The 24,204-nt window shown below is 32.3% G+C and overlaps 1 protein-coding gene across 2 annotated transcripts; it reads left to right on the plus strand.

Moving 5' to 3' along the window:
* The first annotated feature begins 8,509 nt into the window (after positions 1–8,509).
* On the plus strand, positions 8,510–20,043 carry LOC114195329 (haloacid dehalogenase-like hydrolase family protein). 2 transcript variants are annotated; one of them, XM_028085751.2, is made up of 12 exons: positions 8,510–8,933; positions 9,874–10,125; positions 10,235–10,330; positions 10,580–10,757; positions 10,895–10,963; positions 11,045–11,145; positions 11,337–11,429; positions 16,312–16,383; positions 16,668–16,787; positions 16,863–16,913; positions 19,034–19,222; positions 19,580–20,043. In XM_028085751.2, exons 1-12 carry the CDS (start codon positions 8,589–8,591, stop codon positions 19,745–19,747), a joined length of 1,734 nt encoding a protein of 577 aa, XP_027941552.1. In that variant the 5' UTR covers positions 8,510–8,588; the 3' UTR covers positions 19,748–20,043. The 2 variants fall into 2 exon arrangements, with proteins under 2 accessions (XP_027941552.1, XP_027941551.1); XM_028085750.2 differs by having other exon boundaries at positions 8,511–8,933; positions 10,880–10,963.
* Positions 20,044–24,204: the final 4,161 nt, after the last annotated feature.

Genomic DNA, 24,204 nt, shown 5'->3' on the forward strand with positions numbered 1-24,204 from the left:
ATATCATAATAAGATAAATTGAAATGAAAATTCTCCCAAATACATAAAACTAGATTTTATCATACTTTATAAAGATATTTATTAATTTTGTAGTGACTAGTCAGGATAAATGAGCTCATGGCCAACAAAGTAACTCAAGAACATCTCATCTTGAGTAATACTAACTCGTTTAAATCCCCAAGGTTATACCTCAAACTACAATAATCAAATATTTATTTATCATAAATTTTATTTCAATATTAAACCATATAATTATATAAATAAATAGGTAGGATCAATGAATAGTTAAAATAAATATAAATAAATAGAAAGGACTAGTACATAATTGGAGATAAATATAAATAAGTAAATGAGAAACATATAAATTGAATAAATAGGACCAGTGCGTAACTAGAGATGAATATAAATAAATAAATAGGATCGAGAACTAAATATAAATTAGAATGAGGTTAGGGACACCTCACTTAAAGGTAAATATATAAATTTTATTTACTAAAACAAATGAGGATAAATTTCTCTTATTTTTTCTTCCAATTCCCATGTGGTATCTCTAGTAGTTTCATTCCAAATGACTTTTACTGAATTTGTCTGCCTCTGAGTTCCTTGACCTTTTTGTCCAAAATTTGTATAGGCATTACGTCAAATGTAAGGTTATTCTTTAATTGTACTGTATCATGCCTTATCACATGAGACGGATCAGAAATATATTTTCTTAATTGAGACACATGAAAGACATTATGAAGATTGGAAAGGAAAGAAGGTAAGCAAATTTGATAAGCAACAGGACCTATCTTTCTAAGAATTGTGTAAGGTCCAAATTTATCGTGGAGTGAGTTTCTTTGATTTCACCACTCTACCAATTCTAGTGGTTGGTGTTACTTTCTTGAGATCTTGATACATTTTTGTTGTGCCAAGATGCTTGCTTAATTTACTTTTATGTGCTTCCTCTAGAATCATTTTCTTAATTTCTTCATTGTTGGGTACATACATCCTATCCTTAAATCTCAAAGTTTTTGTCCTATCTATGCCAAAATTCTCTCCATCTTTTTGCCCTATCAATTTCTTTTTCTTTTGAATGAACTTATCACTTTCTTATGCCTCATGGATTTGTTTTTGTAAATTGTTAGTGATCTGAATGGAATTTAATTGCATTTTATCATGGCTTAGGGTGACCGACAAAATCATGTCTCTAAATTTTTCTAACAATACATTTGCCTTACCTAGATGATACTGTAATTCAAAATCATAATCTTTCAGAAATTCCATCCATCTCTTTTGTCTCATATTTAATTCCTTTTGGTCAAATAAGTATTTAAGACTCTTATGATCACTAAAAACTTCAAACTTACCACCATAAACATAATGTCTTCATATCTTAAGTGCAAAAACAATGGCAGCTAGTTCTAAATCATGGGTTGGGTAATTTTTCTCATTGTTCTTAATTGTCTAGAAGCATATGCCACTACCCTTCTATCTTGCATAAGAACACAACCTAATCCCATTTTGGAAGCATCACAAAATATAACAAAGTGCCCAGTAGGATCAGGTAATGCTAAAACAAGAGAAGTGGTTAATCTTTTCTTGAGTTCTTGAAAACTATTCTCACATTTTTCTGTCCACACAAAAGCTTATTTGGTGAGTTGGGTTAAAGGAAAAGCTATTTTAGAAAATCCCTCAATGAATCTTCTATAATATCTTGCCAAACCGAGAAAATTGCGAATCTTAGTCACTATTTTTTGTGGTTCCCATTATAGAACTACTTCTATTTTGGTTGGATCCATTGACACTCCCTTATTGGAAATCACATCTCCTAAAAATTTTACTTTCTCTAACCAGAATTCACACCTAGACAATTTAGCATACAATTTCTTTTCTCACAAGATTTGCAAGACAATTTGAAGGTGTTCCTCATGTTCCTCAAGAGTCTTAGAATAATCTATAAAAACAACCACAAATTGATCTAAAAATGGATGGAAGATCCTATTCATATAATCCATGAATATTGTAGGAGCATTGGTCACACCAAAAGGCATCACTTGATATTCATAATGGCCATACCTAGTTCTGAAAGCAGTTTTTTTGTATGTCTTCTTCTTTTACTCTAATTTGATGATATCCCGACCTTAAATCTATCTTAGAAAATAGGTTAAAATACCTTTTTAGTCCTAATTTTCGTCATGTTTTTTCAAATAAGTCCTAATTTTGGTTTTGTGTTCAAATAGGTCTTAATTTTCGTCAATTTTGTTCAATTTGCTAACACCGTTTAAATCATTAACGGCCATGAACAGTGACTGCCAGGTGTCACTTCATGGTTTTTTTGAATTTTATTTTTATTTTTATTTTTTATTTTTTAAAATTTTTTAAAATTTTTTTAAATTTTTTTAAATTTTTTTAAATTTTTTTAAATGTACACGTGTCAACCCAGTAGCGTGTCACGTGTCACTTTGTGGTTTTTTTGAATTTTTTTTTATTTTTTTAAAAAAATTTTAAAGGTCCACGTGTCAACCCAGTAGCGTGCCACGAGTCAAAGTCAATGTTCTATATTCAATTTGGTCCCTATATTTGTTATTTTTATTCAATTTAGTCCAAATTTTTGTTAATATTAACCAATTTGGTCCCTATCGAAGATATGATCAAATTTAATTTGTATATCAAAGTTATATTATGTGAATTTTAATATATTATATAAAAATATTTAATAAAAAATGTAAATTTTAATATAAAAATTAAATTTGGTTTCAAGTTGGAGAGGGACCAAATTGGTTAATGTTAACAAAAAATGGGACTAAATTGAACAAAAATAACAAATATAGGGACCAAATTGAATATAGAACATTGACTTTGACACGTGGCATGCTAATGGGTTGACACGTGGACATTTAAAAAAATTTAAAAAACTCATGAAATGACACGTGACACGCTACTGGATTGACACGTGTACATTTAAAAAAAATTTAAAAATTTTAAAAAATATTTAAAAAAAATAAAGAAATAAAAAAATAAAAGAAATCACGAAATGACATGTGACAGTCACTGTTCATGGCCGTTAATGATTTAAACGGTGTTAGCAAAAATGGACCCAATTGAACAAAATTGACGAAAATTGGGACCTATTTGAACATAGAACCAAAATTAGGACTTATTTGAAAAAACTTGACGAAAATTGGGACCAAAAAGGTATTTTAACCTAGAAAATGCAGAGGCTCCTCGTAATGGTCCATCAAGTCATCTATTCTTGGAAGATAGTATTTATTCTTTATAAAAAAATTATTTAATTGGTGGTAATCTGCACACAAACTAAAACTTCCATCTTTCTTCTTAACTAGTAAAACCGGGGCTCCCCAATGTGACGCACTAGGACGAATGAATTATTTTTCAAGTAACTCTTCCCATTGTTTCTTCAATTATGATAATTCAGAGGGTGACATCCTATATGGTCCTATAGATATTGGTCCAGTTCCAAGCATCAAATTTATTGAAAATTCAATTTCTCTATTGGGTGGTAGACCAGAAATATCATTGGGAAATACTTCAGGAGAATTTTGAACGACTACTATATTTTTCAACTCAACTTCCTCTTTTATTTCCATAGAAGATAATAACAAGTACCCTTGAATTTCATTCTTTAAAGGCTCACTTTTTGAATTGGTATGTGATTTTAAAAGATTCTCAGGGTTTGGAAATATTATTGATTTCTCAGCACAATTCAAAAGGACTTGATTAGAAGATAACCAGTCCATACCTAATATTACATCTAATTGATATAAAGGTAGACATATTAAATTTACAACGAATTTTCTATTCTCAATGAATACTGGACAATCTAAACAAACTTTATTGGTAATTACCGAGTCATATGTGGGAGTTGAAACAACCAAACTAGTTTTTAGAAAAGAGGTCGACATATTAAGATGTTGAACACAATAATTGGAAATGAATGAGTGAGTTGCACCTGAGTCATATAGTACATTTAAAGTTTTTCCTTTAATAAAACACATACCTTGAATTAGATCATGGTTTTCAGCAGCTTCAGCTCTAGTCATGGTGTACACTTTTACTGTGTGGTAGGTCTTGTTTTGGTTGCAGCTGGATTGAAATGTGTCTTCTATTGTCCACACTTAGAGAATAGTTGACCAAGTTTCCCACACTTGAAACAGACTGGTCCCTTAAGGTGACAATCTTTAGCATGATGACCTTGTTTGCATTTAAAGCATGTGATATGATCATATACAGGTCTACTAGATTTTCTTGATGAAGATTGGTTGGATTGGGTCCTCCATTGTGGGCAATTGTAAGGTTTTCCCTCATTGCGTTTATTTTTATTTGTTTGGGGTCCAAAATACTTGGGTTTGATATTTTGATTGTTCTCAAAATCTTTCAAAAATCTACACTTGTGAATGAGCGTAGGAAAATCAACAATTTCTAGTATTCCTACTGCTTTTCTCAATTCATCCTTAAGTCCATTTTCAAATTTTATACACTTCATCCTTTCCTCTTGGTGATAAAAGAAAGTAGAGTCTTTTCCTAATTCTTCAAACTTAGAAGCATATTCCCCTACTATCATACTTCCTTGCTTCAACTGCATAAACTCTATTTCTTTTGCTCTTCTCACATCATTAGGGAAATATTTTTCTAAAAACTTTGTTCTAAATACATCCCAGGTAATAATTATTCTTCCTCCTTCAAGTAATCTCCTAGTACCATCCCACCAATATTCAACTTCTCCTATTAGCATAAATACAACATAATTCACCTTTTGGTTGTCAGCACAGTTCATAACTCAAAATATTTTCTCCATCTCCTTAATCCATAATTCAGCTTTTTCTAGATCATATCCTCCAAAAAATTGTAGGGGTTTGTTTCTCCTAAATTCAGCTAAACCTTGTGATTCAGTGTTTCCTTTAGGTCTTTGATTCCTTATTAGAGCAACAACCATGTCTCGGATAGCTTGCATTGCTTCAGTTAATTCATTATTCTTTCTATTGTTTGCCATCTGAAATTGTATGAGTTAGTAAAAAAAATATAATGAGCACATTTCACAGATCTCACACGAAACGTGGCTCTGATACCATTTAATGTTGTAACAAAAAAAATTCTATTTATTTATTATTATTTTCTATAATATACTTATAAAATTTAAAGGCAAAATTATACAATGATATCTAATTATACTTAAAATATTCACACACATACACACACACACACACATATATATATACACACACACACACACACATATATATATATATATATATGTGTGTGTGTGTGTATATATGTATTTACAATACTGTATGCATCATATATCCATATCGTTTAGTACATCCTATATTTCCTACACTAGAAGAGGAATAAGTGTTATTTATTTACAGTTTTCCCCTCATATACTAGTTTTCAAACGGGTGGAGGGAAAATGTTATGGATAGGATTCACTTGGACTGTTGGGGGTAAATAGAAGGTAACTCCGATTTGTTCTTCGATGACAATCGGCGCGTTTGGAGCTGAGAGAAAAGTAATAGTAGAGTTTCTCGTTCCCTGAAATGTTACAAAATTATTTACTGCATTTGTTTGCCATGCCTTCCCTGGGAAAACAGCCATAATGTTGATGAAGAAGGGATGAAGCATGTTTGGAGCAGCCATCTATGATAAGGTTATAAAATTTTGTTTTTCACACACAATCATAAAATAGGGAAGTGAGACAAATATCACATAAAAATATACAACATATCATAATAAGATAAAATGAAATGAAAATTCTCCCAAATCCATAAAACTGGATTTTATCATACTTTATAAAGATATTGATTAATTTTGTAGTGACTAGTCAGGATAAATGAGCTCATGGTCAATAAAGTAACTCAAGAACATCTCATCTTGAGTAATACTAACTCGTTTAAATCCTCAAGGTTATATCTCAAACTACAATAATCAAATTTTTAATTATCATAAATTTTATTTCAATATTAAACCATATAATTATATAAATAAATAGATAGGATCAATGAATAGTTAAAATAAATATAAATAAATAGAAAGGACCAGTATGTAATTAGAGATAAATATAAATAAGTAAACGAGAATAAATATAAATTGAATAAATAGGACCAATGCATAACTGGAGATGAATATAAATAGATAAATAGGAATGAGAACTAAATATAAATAAGAATGAGGTTAAGGACACCTCACTTAAAGGTAAATATAAAAAATAATTATGAGGAAATAAGAAAAATAAAATTCAAAAGATAAAATGATAAATGTCTCGTTTTCTTACCTTAGAGAGTGAAAAAGGTCTGAATAAATGCACAATTCAACTCTTATTTCTCCTTTGAGTCTCACTGTTATGTTTCCATTTTTCTAATGTGCTTATCTAACTCTCAGATCTCGTTTTTTTTTTCTCGTTGCTTTTCCTCGTATGACTTTCACTAACACTATCTTCTTTATATATAGGCTTTGAAGATTCAATCATTAAATTCACCCAATCCTATCTTAGAATTTGCAGTACAAGTATAAGAATCTTATTAATTGAAATTCTATCTGTTACTGAATGTTGTTCTGCATCATTTATTCTAAAAGATAAACTTGTATTATATATACATATACTTTAAAACGGTAAATATAATCTATTATATAATGTTTATAACATTATGATATATATATATATATATATATATATATATATATTATTCGATTAGATACAACATACGCAATGTATTATATTCTTTTTTCTTATGTTAGCATACTGAAAATATTGTGTTATAAATTTTGAGATGTTACGATCACATTACTGTTATTATTCCTCTAATTATTATATATGCGGTAAAATGTTATATTTGTTGATATTATTTGATATTCTCTTTATATGATCAGTTTTTACGAAAAACATCATAGGGCCTAGAAACCATATAAATACACATTGTATTTTACCAAGAAATATACACAAATTCTCATACACATTACTATATTCTTACTCTATTCTCATGGATCCTAAAATCTTTTACTAACTTGAGCGTTATAGAGTTTTTTGCAAGTGGATCTTATCTTGTGTTCCAATCCTCAAGAGTATTTATTAGGAGTCATCAAGCCACTCAAATCTTGCCATCTGTCCAAAGGTCTACGCTTTGGATCTCGATAAGAACATTTGGTGCCTATCGTGGGGCCGATATTGAAGGTTCTATGATGAACCATCATTCCCCTTAGACCTCGACTGGGGGTATATGTTCTTACCACGTCCAATAGTCTCACATCGCTTAGAATTTGAGGCCAAAGATGGTTTAAATACTCCTTCCTCCTTCCATCCTCCGAGACACTTTTTAAGGAAAAAATCGTGACGGAGCACACGCTCCCAAACGGACAATATGTCGAATGCATGGTGATTGACAACTATTCTGTCATCACACTTGGGATTGAAACATTACATAATTGGTTGATCTTTCCCCTCTAATGAAAACTAGGAATCTTTCAACATTAGCATCCACCGTAATGTCAATAACGAGGTTCTATGATGAACTATGGTAATTGACGGTGATTATGGTGACAATTGATGTCTAAGGGTTGAAATCATTTTGACAATGTTTTGAATTTTTTGTGACCAGATAATTGTTTTAAGTGTGGTTCTAAATAATGTTTGTGGTGTTAAGGGGCATTTTGTTCGTAACAAGAGGCAGTTCTCAAAAAGTGGAAGATGAAGGGACTAATTGGATCATCCTCTCTTGCCCCCAACTAACAGGATAGTGTGTGGGTGTCACAAAAACGATAAAGTTTGTTTCATTTTCATAATTATAATTTTTGCGTTTATTTGATCTTTGTAACTCGTTATGTTTTTTATTCGGTGTGCATTTTTGTATGGTGGGGTGAGGAAGAAGAGGGGAGGGAGAATGTTCATGATGATGTTGAACTGAGTGCATGGAACTTCATGTCCAGGAAACAATTAATATTAATTATATTCATTATCACATTTCATTTAGTTACTGACATAATTTTTATTTAATTATTATTTTAACTAATCAGTCTACATTTTATTTAACTAAATTATCATTTCTCTTATTAACAATTTAATTTAAATTAGTTTGATCAATTGAAATATATGTCTTTGATAAATTACTCACATTTTCATTCAAGTTAACCTCAACCAATCCTTATTTTATTTTATTTAAATAAATTACTTATATTTTATTTTAACTTTATTTCTATTAATTAAATTTTATTTAAAATTAATATATTTCATTATAAATTTCTTATTTTACATAATAATTTACATCTTATTTTACGATAAACTAAATTAATTAATCACTAACTTAAAATTATAATTTTACAATTATTCATAATTTTAAATTTTCTTCTCAAATTCTTTATTTTTAACTTCTTCAAATCCATCCCAACCATAAAAGTGAAATATAAGGATTACAATATAATGAGATTTTAGACGTTTTTTATACATTACATTAGATTTGTTCCCTTAAATTTTGAATTTGATAAAATAAAAATTACAATGAAAAATATTTGTTCTAGACTCCTTCCTTGTGGGTCGAGGTCCCAATTGAACTACCCTGAAACCAGGAACAGCCATTTGGTGGGAACTCCATTCCTAAATGCTCCTCCGTTTCTCCCACTTCCTCTGCCACCGTCCTCCTCTCCACACCATGGCGCGTGCTGTCACGTGCTTCACTCAGCTCCCTCATTTCTCTCCCGCATCCAACAACGCCATCTCTAGCCATGTCTCTCTGTTCTTGAAATCCCCGCGTTTTGGCCGCAGTTTTCATGCGCTTACCCGGTGCCGGACCGAAGGTAGGCACCGACTCATGGCAGGAGTTCGCTCCGAAAGCAAGGAGTATCGGAAGGTGAGGCGAAGAGCGTCCAAGAACAAAGAGAAAGAGTTGCAACTCCGCGTGGAAATTTGCCTCGAAGAAGATTTGCCCGACGATCCCGAAATCTTGGTGCTCATTACCAAACCCAATATTTACTTTGTTAGAGAGTTCTAATAAAAGCAAATAAAATTTATTTGTGATAAAAAAATGTTTATGAAAGCATCTAATATAAAAACACTCTTTGTTTAGTTTGTTTTGATGTTAATTTTGCCTTACTGATAATATTATTTCACTCCTTCTTCTGATTTTCTTGTTCTAAATGTATTCATGCAGAATTCTATGTAAATATGTTCTTCATGGTTTCTGATTATGTTTTACCTGTTCTTTTGGGCTCTGTTTGCGAATGTGAAACTCTGGAGTGCGGTGCGGTTATGTTTTTTCCAGCTTTTAGGTCTTCGTTTGAGAAGTATTAGGGAGTAACAAAGGGAATGAATTATACGAAGGATAACTAATATGAAGCTTGTGATAAAGTAGAAACATACATGATTACTTTTACTAATTGAAGTCTTGTAAACTTGCTTGTGAGTTCTGGACTTAGGTACTTGTTCAATAATAGCTCACTACATTTAAGCTTATAGCTCCTTAGAGCTTTACCATTGACACCTCTTTTGAGGTTGGCATGACTTACCTTAATAAGCAGTTGTTCTTATAGGATGATCAACAGGTTTTATGATTAAAAAACAAATATTGTGAGATAATATGTTTTAGGATGGATTTCATTTCTTAGATGATTTTAAGATTGGAGTAAATAATTGTTGAAAAGTTTATAAATATGACTTAGTATGGTAGGACCCGTTAAAAGTAGTACTAGAGATGCTTTTAGAAGGTTACAAGACACCTCAATGAAACACTTGCATAAGTACTTACATGATAATTTCAAATAAAATCCATATAAACTCTTACAATCATATCCTATAGAACTTTTGTTTATCTGAAAAAAAAAAGAGATATTTGTATGAGTTCTGCATTATACATTCTTATGTGGTCTCTTTGCTTTTACTGGGTACAGAGCATTGCAGAGTTGCTTCGGCTAAATGTTCCAATTGCAATGAAACTGGCTTTTGATGGTTTGAAAGGTTCCGGTTATAAAACTCGAGACACTGCTATAAGTGATGTTGGTGGGTTTGATAGTGTTGAGTTATCGATACTTCTTTGCAATGATGAGTTTATTCGAAAACTTAATAAGGAATGGAGAGATGAAGACCATGCCACAGATGTTCTCTCAATGTCAAGTCATATACCTGAGCTCAAGATTCCTGTTGTAAGAATTGAATCATCTAGCAGATTATAAGTTGCATTGGTGTCATTGACAATAAATAAAATTTAAAACATACATGTTGGATGCTAACTACGTGATGAATTGTTTGCAGCTTATGTTGGGTGATATTGTAATTTCTGTTGAGACAGCTGCAAGACAAGCAGAGGAAAGAGGGCATACTCTTCTTGATGAGATCCGAATCCTTATGGTTGGTTTCATAATATTCTGACTGTTTCCTGTCTGGTACTGAACTTTATTGTATTAGATTATGGTAGCTGTCTTCTGCTATCAGCATAAGTGGAAAGTAAGCTGGAGTTTCATTCTCTTCTCAGTGTGGGTGTGTAGTTCGAACATATAATACAATTAACATGTTGGAATTTTATCTTCTAATACTATGTCTATGTTGTGTGAACTGAAAGATGAACTTGGGAATGTCAATTACTTCATCTTTTTGCAGGTTCATGGCTTGTTACATCTTTTGGGATTTGATCATGAAATAAGTGAAGAGGCTGAAGTAGAAATGGAGAGAGAGGAGGAAATCCTTTTAAAGAGTCTCGATTGGAAAGGAAAAGGGCTAATAAAGAGTGCATGTGATGCTGAAACAAATTCAAATTTTCATCAAAACAGTTCAGATGGTACTTGTATTTTTTACTAGTAATCCTCAGCAATTTCATGCATAATTTATTTGCTTTATACCTTTCCCTCTAATTCAAAGTATTTGTTTGCATAAAATGTATATGGGGACATAATCTTATAGATGAATTGTCAAAAGACAGGAAGAAAGAAGGCAGTCTTAGATTTTACAAACCAAAGTTCAGATATATCTTCTGTGACATGGATGGTATGATTGCAGTGAAAATACACTTTAGATATTCCTTCATATTTCGTCTGGATTTTGATTGACTTCTGTATTGTACAAAAGGAACATTGCTGAACAGCAAAAGTCAAATTTCTTCTACAACTGTCACTGCTTTGAGAGAGGCATCATCAAGAGGGGTGAAAATTGTGATAGCTACCGGAAAAGTAAGATTAATATATCCATGATTTGTCAGGGTAGCATGTTAATATATATTATGTATTCTAAATTGGATAATGGAGATCATTTATTGGTTTCTGGTAATCTATGTATAGCTTGGTATATTTTCTTATTTAAGCATAGACATTCATATGGTTGAAAACTTTTCTGATCATTACTTTTGAAATTTGGGAAATAGGCTCGTCCAGCTGTGATAGACATTTTTAAAACGGTTGATTTAGCTGGAAAAGATGGCATTGTTTCAGAATTTTCTCCTGGGGTTTTCTTACAGGTAATCTTTCCAAAAATTTTTAATGTTCACAACGCTTCTTGATTTAGCAACGCTGTCCTTAAATGTAGCTAAAATTATTATGTAGTTATAATCCCTTGTCTTACATATTCATACGTTTTGTTTGTGTATTACAATTAACTTACATGAAACACCTACTTGATATTCTCTATCAAAATTGATTGTAAACAGTTTTGCTACCTTAACTCGCTGAAGAGATTAACAAAATGTTCTTTAACATCTGTCCAGCTCGTTAATTGTGCCCATTTTCTGAAGACATTAGCAATTTATCTTCGAACCCACCTGTCTAGATTGTTAATTATGCTGAGATTGTCACATGGATAATTTATTTTATTATTGGTGAGGGCTTTTGTGATCACATGTAGAAATTATCCCAGTCCAAGAGCTCCTGTTAATCTTTTAACATTTATTGACAACAAACCTTTCTTGCTTTAAAAACGATGGCATAATTGTTGAGCACAATTTCAAAGGCATTTCACTTTTGAAAAAAATTACAATAAGATAATGGATCCACACAAATTCTTATGTAGCATTACTCGCGGAACAATATTCTAATTCAAAATTGGATCAGTGTAATAGTGTAATAGATAGCAGATTATGGGGGCCAGCCAAAAATCCATTATATAAATCTGGCAGTTGATATTGCGGCATATGAAAGAGGCATGATAGATTCCGTATATGGTTGTATGACCTAGATTTACTATTCTCTGTCATAAGTAGGGTTTTGTCTATATATAAAGCAAGGAGTAAAAAGAAACATAATTTGTATATTAATCGTGTGTAATGTACAATCACTGATGTCCCTTGTCATCGTCTTTATTCAACTACAAATAGAGAGACATTTAGCTGAAACTGTGTAGTTCTGAGACAATATACGTGTGTTATTTATATCGAGAAATGAAATTAATACAGTAAATGGAAATTCTGAAAAAAATAAGGATATGATATGAGAAAAAATAAAAACATTTCTAATGAAATTAATCATTGTTGTCAAAAAATCAAATTCCAATGTAAAGCTTTCATAGCAGACATTTAAAATAAAAACAACACAAAGATAATAAAGATTCAACCTTTGTTAGTTTGATCCGTAACAAACAGAACCTGTTTGGAATATGAACCAAAAAAATTAATATATACTCAAATTAGAGTTAAACGAGAAACGAGATTTCACCACCCCTTGGAATGGGCTCAGGTAATCTCAATGATGCTATCTGTGGTGGCGGCAAGTGGGGCTCACTTTTCTAGCCCACCACTAACCTCAAATGAAGATGGCGAACAACAATAATGGGGGCTATTAACTAGGTAGTATAAACACGATTCTCCAGATTGAGAGCTTTGATACCAACTTGAACTATGTAAAAAATAAAATAAAATTATTGCTAAAGGCACTCAAATTACATTCTCATCAATTGTATTTGTAATAATCAAAACATTTAAAACAAGGAAATAAAAATACGCTAAAATGAATAGGAAAATTATGAATATATTTTTCCTAATTACTATGGAGATATAGGGAATATTTTTATGTTAATAATATGCTATTTAAGCAATGGGTCTTGGGTGGCATTGATATACTTGAATAGGTGCTAGAGAAGCATCCGGAGGTATAATAGAGTCATGTGATGAAGGAAGATTAACATTGGTTGGAAACTGACTGCATATATCCTTATTAGAAGGAACACGTTTTTAATATACTCAAAGAAAGGGATAATAGTAGAAACAATGTACTAATTATGTTTATGAGAGACATTGATACCCTTTTTGGGAATAACGATATCCTAGAAAGACACATTTGAACGACAAAGAAGAGTTTATTGTGAGGTTAGAACAAAACATGTTGAACCAATGGCATATTGAAGAAGGTTGTGTAAATGAGAATAAGTAAAAAGACTGAGTGAGGTATCTCATCATTAAGGAGAAATGATGATATCTGATTAACAAGACGACATACAATCAAGACAACAGCCCCTCAAAACCGATGTGGGTTAGAAACACGGGTATAGCTCATTGTTAATCTCTTCCCTAGAGTTTAACACATCCAAAAGTGAAACTTTATAAAAGTGATAAAATAAATAATAAATGACTATTTTAATGCTAGATCTTTCAAGTTCACTCTTGTTCTATTTAGGATTGGAAACTATTTTGCTAAAACTTGCCCTTTCATTACAAGCAACAAATCTATCATATTTAACACTTGAATAAATAAAGATGGAGAAAAATAGTACACTAATGTGCTTGCATTGGAGTATATATAAGAGTGTTGGAAAATAAGGTAAGGCACCTACCTTAAACCCTAACCCTAATGCTATGTAGAAAGAAATTTCACACTCTCCCTAAAGTTGAAGCTTATGGGTCATATGCACCAAGCTTAGAACATATACACTTAATCCTTGGTCCTTTTACATACTTAGTTAGCATGTTTGCGAGTTGTTCATTAAGATGTTTGTGAGTTAGCTGCCTAATTATTACATTAAACTTCATCTGTATATTTTTACAAAATTTCCACTCTTGAAAGACTTGTCTAAAATCATAAGTTCACACGTAGCTCAAGCCATAGGTCTATATTCAGCTTCTAAACAACACTTTCTTTCATACTTTTCCATGATATAAGATTCCCTCCAAGGATGCACTATTTCCTATGGTATATTTCCTATCAATGGGATGGCAACCTACTTTGCATCACAATACCCTAAGCCTTGAGTATTTCCTTTGTTGTCATATAACATTGTGAATCACAACATTCCAATGATAAATGTGAGGGTTCTGCATAAATTGATTCTACTCCCATTGAATGAGAAAGATCAAGTCTTGTTATAGTGTGTGAGATAATTGAGTTGTCTCACCAACCTCCTATATATTTCTAGGTTTTAGAAAATTTCATCTTTGTCTCATCAACTTCTTAATTGAATCCCCAGGTAAATGGGCTTGCAATTTGCCAAGCCACTCTCCTCCAAAAGTATTAGGGGCATATTTTAATTGTGAAATGGTAACACCTTTTGATTGCCCCCCAAGAAAGTAGTTTAGAAAGGCCAAATTGTTGAACCTCCCAAGTTCTTATTGATTGACAATATCAAGAGTGTGATCATGGTCCGTGAGATATTTAGAAAGAATACTTGGATTGACCACAAATCGTTGCAGTTTGTAAGACTTGATCACTGGTTCTACATACTACCGTCAATGAAGATAATTTGTATCATCCAACTTTTCAGCAAAGGATGTTGGAAACTTCGCCAAAGGAGAAAGTGAATGCATAACGCAAGAAAAGAGAAGACAAAACTTTGAATGCAAACACCAAACGAGAGTACCAAATGCAAAAGAAGAAACCAAACGCAATTACACCAACTGCTTCAGACGAAAGTCAGAGACGAATTGTGAAAGCAATTGCAAACATATGTCATTGAACAACTGCACTAAACCAAACAGATTGCAAAGAAAATTTCATCTTTGTCTCTTATCAACTTCTTAATTGAATCCATAGGTAAATGGCATGCAATTTGCCAAGCCACTCACCTCCAAAAGTATTAGGGGCATATTTTAATTGTGAAATGGTAACACCTTTTGATTGCCCCACAAGAAAGTATTTTATAAAGGCCAAATTGTTCAACTTCCCAAGCTTCTTATTCAGGATTGACAATACCAAGAGTGTGATCATGGTCCGTGAGATATTTAGAAGGAATACGTGGATTGACCACAAATCGTTGCAGTTTGTGAGACTTGATCATTGGTTCTACATACTACTGTCAATGAAGATAATTTGTATCATCCAACTTTTCAGCAAAGGATGTTTCAAAATTCACCGAAGGAGAAAGTGAATGCATAACGCAAGAAAAGAGAAGACGAAACTTTGAATGCAAACACCAAACGAGAGTACCAAATGCGAAAGAAGAAACAAAATGCAACTGCACCAATTGCTTCAGACGAGTCGGAGACGAATTGCGAAAGCAATTGCAAACATATGTCACTGAACAATTGCACTAAACCAAACAGATTTGAAAGAAAAGATGATATGTGAAAAGACTACGCCTAACAGAACTATCATAGAGACAGAAGACACCGATCAAAACCTCAGAATGAAGCAGTGAAGTGGTGCTTGAAGAAGACAACACCGAACGAATGTGAAGGAACAGAGAACACACCGATCGAAAGTTTAGATCGAAGTTGTGAAGCGGTGTTATGGTTGAAGGAGACAACACCAAATGAAAACAATCAAAACGAGGAAACGAAGAACACATCAATCGAGATCTCACTGAACGAAGTGGCAAAGCGGTGGTTGAAGAAGACGACATCGGATGAAATCATCAAAGACAACGAAGCGAAGAAGACACCGATTGAATGAAGTTGTGGCGAAGCATCACTAATCAAGATGAAGCGGAAGCGGGATCAACAAAAAAGAAGCTCATGATACCTTGTTAAGCTTCGATAGAGAAAGAGAGAGTAGAAATGTGTATAATGAGAACAAAATTTATTGAAACTGAACTTGTTACCAAGGTCTGTACATGAAAGTATTTATAGTACAAGATGTGGGATACAACTGTCAACTATGGGAAACTATTAACTATAGTTGACCATTAACTATACTATAGTAGTTAACCCCTAACTATCAACAATTAACTGTGAACACTAACATGCTTCTTCGGTGGAAGCTCAAGTCTTATTCACCAAAAGTATATCACTAGTGATTTTACAGTCCCATAGGCATTCAAAAGGTAAACATGACCTAAATTGATAAATGCAATAAAGTGATGGATTTAGAACTAGATTATTTAACCATGAAGAATCTGACTATAACTTTATACATAACTTTTCCTTTTTCATAGTTTCTTTTATTTTCCTGTGCCTTATATTCCATACCACATTATTCCAGGGATTGCTTGTTTATGGCAGACAAGGTCAGGAAATATTTAGGAGCAACTTAGATCCAAATGTCTGTAGAGAGGTAACATTTTCTGCTTATGTAACTCAGTGACCACCTTATATTTCTCTGACTAAAATTTTTTCAAGTTTCTCTTTTTTCTTCTTCTACACAAATGAGGAAAAGAAAACGTTCTTGATCCAGCTCACTTTCTGGTGGTGTTTGTGAAATCACTTCTTAATGCCAATTTTCTACATAACACTAAGATTGAGGTTTCCAACCTTCAAATATAAATATTTGATTACTGATTCAGGACTTTCATTCTTGTCATTGTATGAAGGAAATCATTTTGTTTCTAAAACATACAGGCATGTCTTTACTCTTTGGAGAGTAAGGTACCCCTTGTTGCATTTTGTGAAGGGCGCTGCTTAACCCTATTTCATGATCCACTTGTTGATTCACTGCATACAATATACCATGAACCAAAGGTACCTCGTTTTTGGATCTTTTTATACTTTATCGTATTCTATTTTGCCTGTGTCTTACCTGGAAATACTTCACAGGCTGAGGTCATGCCTTCTGTTGAACATCTATTGGCTTCTGCTGAGATACAGGTATTCACTAACGCAAACCCTTGCTCTCTAGTTTAGTCTTCTGAATCCTGATTATTGTATTCATGGATGCTAAATGATAGCATTATTAACAATTCATCGTATGAAGCTAATAGAGGAGGAAAGGTGTAAAAGATATGATTTGATCTTAGTAATTAGAGAAATATGTACAATTGATAATTAGAGATATTCTCCATTATTAGCTATTATTAGGATTTCCTATATTATACTTTGAATGATTGTAAAGAAATGATTTTCATATGTGATTAAATACACAATGTATAAAAACAGAGAAACTCTTTATGGTTATTAGAGCCAAAAGAAAGTTGAGGAAGGTTGGTTCAGATTGGTTGGCTTCCTGCAGCTTGTGAAGTGGATGATATTTAGTGACAAAATATCCAACGGTGAATGGGAGGATCACAATAGTCCTGTGAACAATGCACGAAACTATGTGTGTGAATAGTGCATTGTAGTAAAACAGGCAAAGTCCCTCTAAACCTTTGGTCCTATCACCTGCGGTTGCTTCTCACATACTACCGAAGAACATGGGCACAATCGGAAGTGTCTGTGGTCCTCCTGTATCATCTCTTCAACTGCTCTTCCACCAATATCACCTACACCTAAACCTCCAGTTGTGACACAATGATATTTAGTCCACTCATAATCCTAATGCTTTATATGCCTTTGTTCTAATATGTGACCATTCATTCCTTCCTATTTCTTTTTTATCTCTTTTTTGGACTTTGTGTCTACTCCCGAGTCTGAGTCTACCAGCGAAGACATGGTTGACCACAATCGGCAATATGTGATGCTAGCAATGATGGCTACAAGATGCTAGCAACACATGGGAGCTCATTCCCTTGCCTCCAACCAAAACCAGTTTCGGGTGTTGTTGGGTCTGTACAATGAAGATCACATTTGATGATACAATTGATAGTTACAAAGCTTGTCTTGTAACTAAGGGTTATAATGAGATCTTTGGCCTGGATTATGGTCTTTACATTCTCATAATCTCTATTTGTAATAGTCAAAACCTTTAAAAGAGGAAATAAAAATATGTTGAAATGAATAGATTCTCATAATCTCTATTTGTAATAATCAAAACCTTTAAACGAGGAAATAAAAATATGTTGAAATGAATAGGAAGATTCTAAAGATATTTTTTTCTAATTATTATGGAGATATTGAGAATATCTTTTATCTTAATAATATATACTATTTACAACGTTTCCCACCAAGTTGGTAAATGAATATTGTTAGATGTATCCGCAGACCCGTTTTGTTTTTTCTTTTATTTATTGCATAGCCCTACATGCTCAATACGCATTAGGTATTCAACCTATGTCTCTCTCTCTCTCTCTCTACATGTGATCAAGTCACTATCCCAGTTGTCTGTGATCCTCCTGTTGTGAGTGAAAATGAGTTGTCTTCTTTGAAAGTCAGTTTTTATGAGGTTGAGTTAGATATAAACTCACTTACTAGTATGGTATTAGAGTCTATCCTAATGAGGTTTATTAAGCCTATCATGCTACATGTTATCAGACTATCCACAAATATCTATTCTCATGTATGAGATTTACATGTCTCGATGTGAGGAGTGTTGGAGATTCCACATCAATTAGAGATAAGGTCAATTTATAGTACAAGTGGGAACAATTCTCACCTTATAAGCCTGTGTTGCGAGGTTGAGTTTGGTTTAAACTCATTTCCTAATAAATAAATATTAAAAATAGAAGAAAAATTCAAATCTAGCAAACCATTTATGAAAACTAAAAGCCTTCCAAATGAATAATCCAATGATCCTTGAATTAGTCAATAATAATATCTATAAAAAAAGTTATGTCCAGAATAGTAGACAAATGCCAAATTAGTTAACAATACGGAATTAAAACATTTATGCAAAAGTAAGGCCAATTTATTACTAATGACAAGAATTGGTAGAAATACAGACAATAAGGCATGCGAAAGCACTTTGAAGATATAATAAAGCAATGAATGTGAATACAGAATGTGTTACGAGTAGCCTATGCCTATCGCATCTAGTAAGAAATGACTTGGCGGTTGTTGCTCACGGTCACTTTTCACATGTAGATGTTGCTGACATTTACATTTTGATTCTACAGAAAATGATTTTCTTAGACACGGCCGAGAACGTGGCTGACACCTTGCGACCATACTGGTCAGATGCAACGAAAGGTCGTGCCAGTGTTGTTCAAGCTGTGCCTGACATGCTGGAAATTGTACCGTTGGGAACATCAAAAGGGAATGGAGTAAGAGTGCTGCTAGATCATTTGGGGGTTACTGCTAAGGAGGTATCACCAATATGAGTTCTTCTGTAACGTTGATTGCATTGTCTATCGCAGACTCTCAGTAACATTGTTCACTCACATATATGGAAAGGGTGGTAATATTCAAGTTAAAATAATTAGTTGAATGACGTCGAATAACATTTTTCCTGATCTAATTTAATTAGAACTGTTAGATTCTAGCCAAAATTTTCACGAAAGGTTTAGCAATTTCATTAGGCTTAGAGTGGCACACATATTTGGAACTTTATTTATCGTCCATTGAGCCGAGTGTACAAAACATTTACTGATGATTTGAGGGGTCAATCTTAAAATTGTGCGTATTTTCTGGCCTTATATTTGCCCCAATTTTATTTAACACAGATAATGGCTATTGGTGACGGGGAAAATGACATGGAGATGCTTGATCTGGCTTCTCTAGGCATCGCACTTGGTAACGGATCAGAAAAGACCAAAGCTGTGGCTAACGTAATTGGTTTAAGCAATGATGAAGATGGTGTAGCAGATGCCATCTATCGATATGCATTCTGAGGCAATTAACGTTTCAATTAAATTCTTTAGGGGTTTAAGCTATCACCCCTGATTATTTATTTTTTTCCATTTATTTTCTTTCAAAAACATGTTCAAGCTGAGGAAAGTATACCATGTCATTGTTTATCTCAATCATTACAATAATTTGCAACTAATATTTCTTTATTAAGGTTTCACAGGGTTGATGCCCAAAGGCGTGTTATCTTTGTTTCGTCTTGTACAATAGGATTTAAGAAGGAATCTTTGTTTACGTACCTTTTATCTTTATACTGCCACTAGTATCATTCTATTTTCTAGCTTTTGTGATGATGTTACCTTGCCATTATTTACAATTGAAACTAGTACATTTTAATATTAAGGATATGCTTGGAAAGAGGTTTAACTTTATTATTGTTAATTAAAAATAATTAACTTAAGCACTTTTAATGGTGATCTTTAATTAATTATTTCTTATTATGTACAAGAAAATAGTATGTATTATTTATTAAAGATTTAATTAAGTTTTTAGTCATTAAATATTTTTAAGTATAAATTTGTTTTATGATCTCAAATTGAAAGAAATTACTTAGCCCTTCAAATTTTCTGAAAAAATATTTTAGTCCTTTAACCAAATGATGTAAAGAACAGTGGTGAAATTTGACATGGCGTTAGCTATATTTGACATGCGTTTACTTTTCGAATGTTACAAATACGTTTATGTTCGATACCGAACTCCGAGGTTTAAAAATGTATTTTTATTAATTAATTTGATGGATTATTATTTATTTTTAATTTGGATTAAAAATGTGTTGTTTAGTGGTGTCCATTATATAATAGTTGCACATACGTACTAGTTAAGACGTATTGTCGTTTAACTTAGTTACTATTCTAGGGTGATGAGGCGTTTACTAATTGAGTCTTACTGGTCAATTAATTGTAGATTATATTTATATTATGATACTTTGACATATATTTATTATATATGCGTGACATTTTAGTAATTATATTATTTGTTGTATGATATATGTTGTTAGAATAAATGGATTATTCAATGATTTGAGATTAGTTGAATAATACGTAATTCTTAAATTTTTGTAACAGTATTGTCGTCAAATATAACGATGATAATTCATTAAAACATTAAGTGGACAGTTAATGACTTGTTCAGGAGCAATGCACTACAAGAAGACATCAGTAAGGTCACAACAATGCATGTAACCATGATGGGTATGTTTGATAAAACGTTTGAGATCTTCAAAACGTCACTTAAAGTCCTTGGAAGTTGAATTCAATTATTTGACAAATTTGTTTTACATTTTATTGAATGCTAAATATCCAAAACGACCGTTGCATTCAAAGCAACACTATGGGTTTTTTTTTCCTTGAATAATTTTTTTTTGATGCATTCAAGCACATTTAACTGCCACTACAAAAAATATGTCACATTAACAACTTATTTTAGAGATAAAAAAATTATTAGTTTATATATTAACTAATTTAGATGTCAATTTATAAAATAAAAAATTATTAATTATTAAAATAGTCACTATTATGAATAAAAAATTATAATTGGTTTCTAAATTGGTTTTTAAAATTTAGCTACCAAAGTTTGATCTATCAAACAAAATTGTCCCTAAACATTTGCTATTAAGGTTTTTATTTTACCAAATGAATTAGTTTCTAATTAATTAGCGACTTATTGATAATAGTAACTATTTTGTTAACGAGTAATTTTTATTTGTTAAATTAATATCTAAATCAATGATTATAGTGACTAACAACTTTTAACCACAAAAATTAATTATTAATGATATATTTTCTTATAGTGTTCTTTATCTTAGATAAAACACAGATGACGAGCTGATAGTCGTTTTTTTTGAGGTCACTACCATTCCTAGATCTAGGAGTTGTAGACTTTTGGTACTCCCCAATCTCACTTGCAATAGAGTAATTAAATAGAGTAATTACAAATATTATTATTGAAATTGCAATAAATTATGTGGAGTATATGTGGATTGCAATTCGCTTATACCACAATGAAAGTTACGCCTTTTGAGATTTTGATAGAGTGAAACGAAGTTATTTGAGCATGTTCAAATGTGTTAAATTGAGATGTTGAAATTGCTTCGTGCACTCCTATGTTTTCTTCTTGCACCTCCATAATTCTTAGAATACCAAAATTGATCTTGTGGTAATAGTTATATGAGGTGAGTGCATTGGGTGCTGTTATTGGTTTCTGCCGGTTGTGTGCTATATGTGTGGTGGTTGTTGGTGGTGACTAATGTGGGGTGACGTGTGGTAGTGGCTTGTGGTGGTAAGAACTATTGGGATTGAGTAATCGAGTATTGTTATTGTTGGTTGTTAATGGTGTATTTGTGGTGGTTGTTTGTGGTTGGTGGTGGTAGTGATTGGTCGGATGTGGCACGTGCCTTAAGCGAGTCTCAATTTTTTGGATAATTTTGTTTAAATTTTTTGGATTTCACGATCTAACTTTTTTTTTTTTTAACTTCTCGCATTCTGGATTACAAAATTTAGAATACAAAATTTATATTTCATAATGCATAATCTAAAATATAATTTTTGTGTTTCAGAATGTTCAAAATACAAATTTTGTACCCTAAATTGGACATTACATAATACAAATATTATATTTTGAATTAGGCATTTTAAAATACAAATTTTGTATTTGATAAATTCCAGTCAAAAGTGGTAAAATCTGTTCTTCCATAACATACCATGAGTGATCCATTTTTTTTAGTCCCAATTGTCTCTTTATTCTGTATTTTACTGGCCTCTTTGTTTTGCCCCGTTAATCTTACATAACCATCTCTTTTAATTGTGTTTTCCACCTTTATTGTTATTCTTCAATGTCCAACCCTTCAATCTCCCTTTGAAACCCTCTATAAATACTCATTAAATCAACCATTTTTTGATCGGGCCCCTACTGATGTTGGGCGTACCACCATAGAGTCCCATAGTGTGAGCATTTTTATGCGTATGACTAAAAGAAACCACCAGGAGTTTACCAACTTGGGGCCTTAATTTTTTTTTTTAAATTATTGACTCAAATAATATATCTCCTATTATAAACCCAAACAATGTTGGGCTTCCAAAAAGGAACTACTAAGGTGCATGGTGAGCTTAATATCATATTTTGTAGTTTGTACTATTCGAGAATATGAATCGTTAAAAAGTTATTGCCCATGGCTCAATGTTCTTTCAAGGATGGATTTGATATTGTTGACCAAGTAAAAATCATGTTTCCTGATATATACTTTTCGACTTTCAATCCCTTGAAAAACTGCGAAACACTACTTAGGAGTTTATTTGCTCCATAGATTTTAGATTTTCTTATTTTTTCCTTAGGAGACTGGTTGCTCCTAGGAGGCTTATTGCTCTTACAAAAGATGTTGCATAGGAGACTCGTTGCTCCTTTAGAAGACTTTTTCATAGGAGACTTGTTGTTCCTTTAGAAGATTAGGAGATTTCTTGCTCCTTTAGAAGAATTTTTCATAGGAGATTTGTTGCTCCTTTAGAAGATCGTTTCATAGTAGACTTGTTTACTCGACCACCTAACATCAAAATTTAGGAGACTTGTTTGCTCAACTAAATGGTTTGGGAGACTTGTTTATTCGACCAACTAAGCTCAAAATTTAGGAGACTTGTTTCCTCAACCAAATGAGTTGAGATACTTGTTTGCATGACCAACCACCGTTAGAATTTATAAATCTTATTTGCTCAACCAAATGGGTTGGGAGACTTGTTTATTCGACCAACTAAGCTCAGAATTTAGGAGACTTGTTTCCTCAACTAAATGAGTTGAGATACTTGTTTGCATGACCAACCACCGTTAGAATTTGTAAGACTTATTTGCTCAACCAAATGGGTTGGGAGACTTATTTGTTCGACCAACTATCATTGGAATTTGGGAGACTATCAATTTCCTTAAAAATCTTTGAAGATCTTCTTTATTCTTCTAGGAGATTTTCTTTATTCCTTAAGATACTAATTGCTCCCATTGAATTTTAGGATACTTTTTATTCTTAAGAGTCTGATTGCTCTCATTGGACTTTTACTCCTTTTTATTCCTTAAGAGATTAATTGCTCTCATCAAATTTTATGAGACTTTCTATTCCTTAAGAATTTGATTGCTCTCATCGGACTTTTTCTCCTTTTTACTCCTTAAGAGACTAATTGTTCTCGTCGAATTTTAAGAGATCTTCTGTATTTCTTAAGAGACTGGTTGGTTCCATAGGATTTTTCTCCTTCCTTAAGAGACTAATTGCTTTCATCAAATTGGTTGAGAGTCTGGTTGCTCAACCAACAAGTAGATTGTCATTTGGGAGACTTATTTCTCAACCAAATTAGTTGGGAGTCTGGTTGCTCAACTAATAAGTAGATTACTATTTGGGAGACTTATTGCTCAACCAAATTAGTTGGGGGTCTGACTGCTCAACCAACAAATAGATTGTCATTTA

The sequence above is a fragment of the Vigna unguiculata genome, chromosome 8 (genome assembly GCF_037176805.1).
Source record: "Vigna unguiculata cultivar grain cowpea cultivar isolate G323 ecotype 2 chromosome 8, ASM3717680v1, whole genome shotgun sequence".
Taxonomy (NCBI): Eukaryota; Viridiplantae; Streptophyta; class Magnoliopsida; order Fabales; family Fabaceae; genus Vigna; species Vigna unguiculata.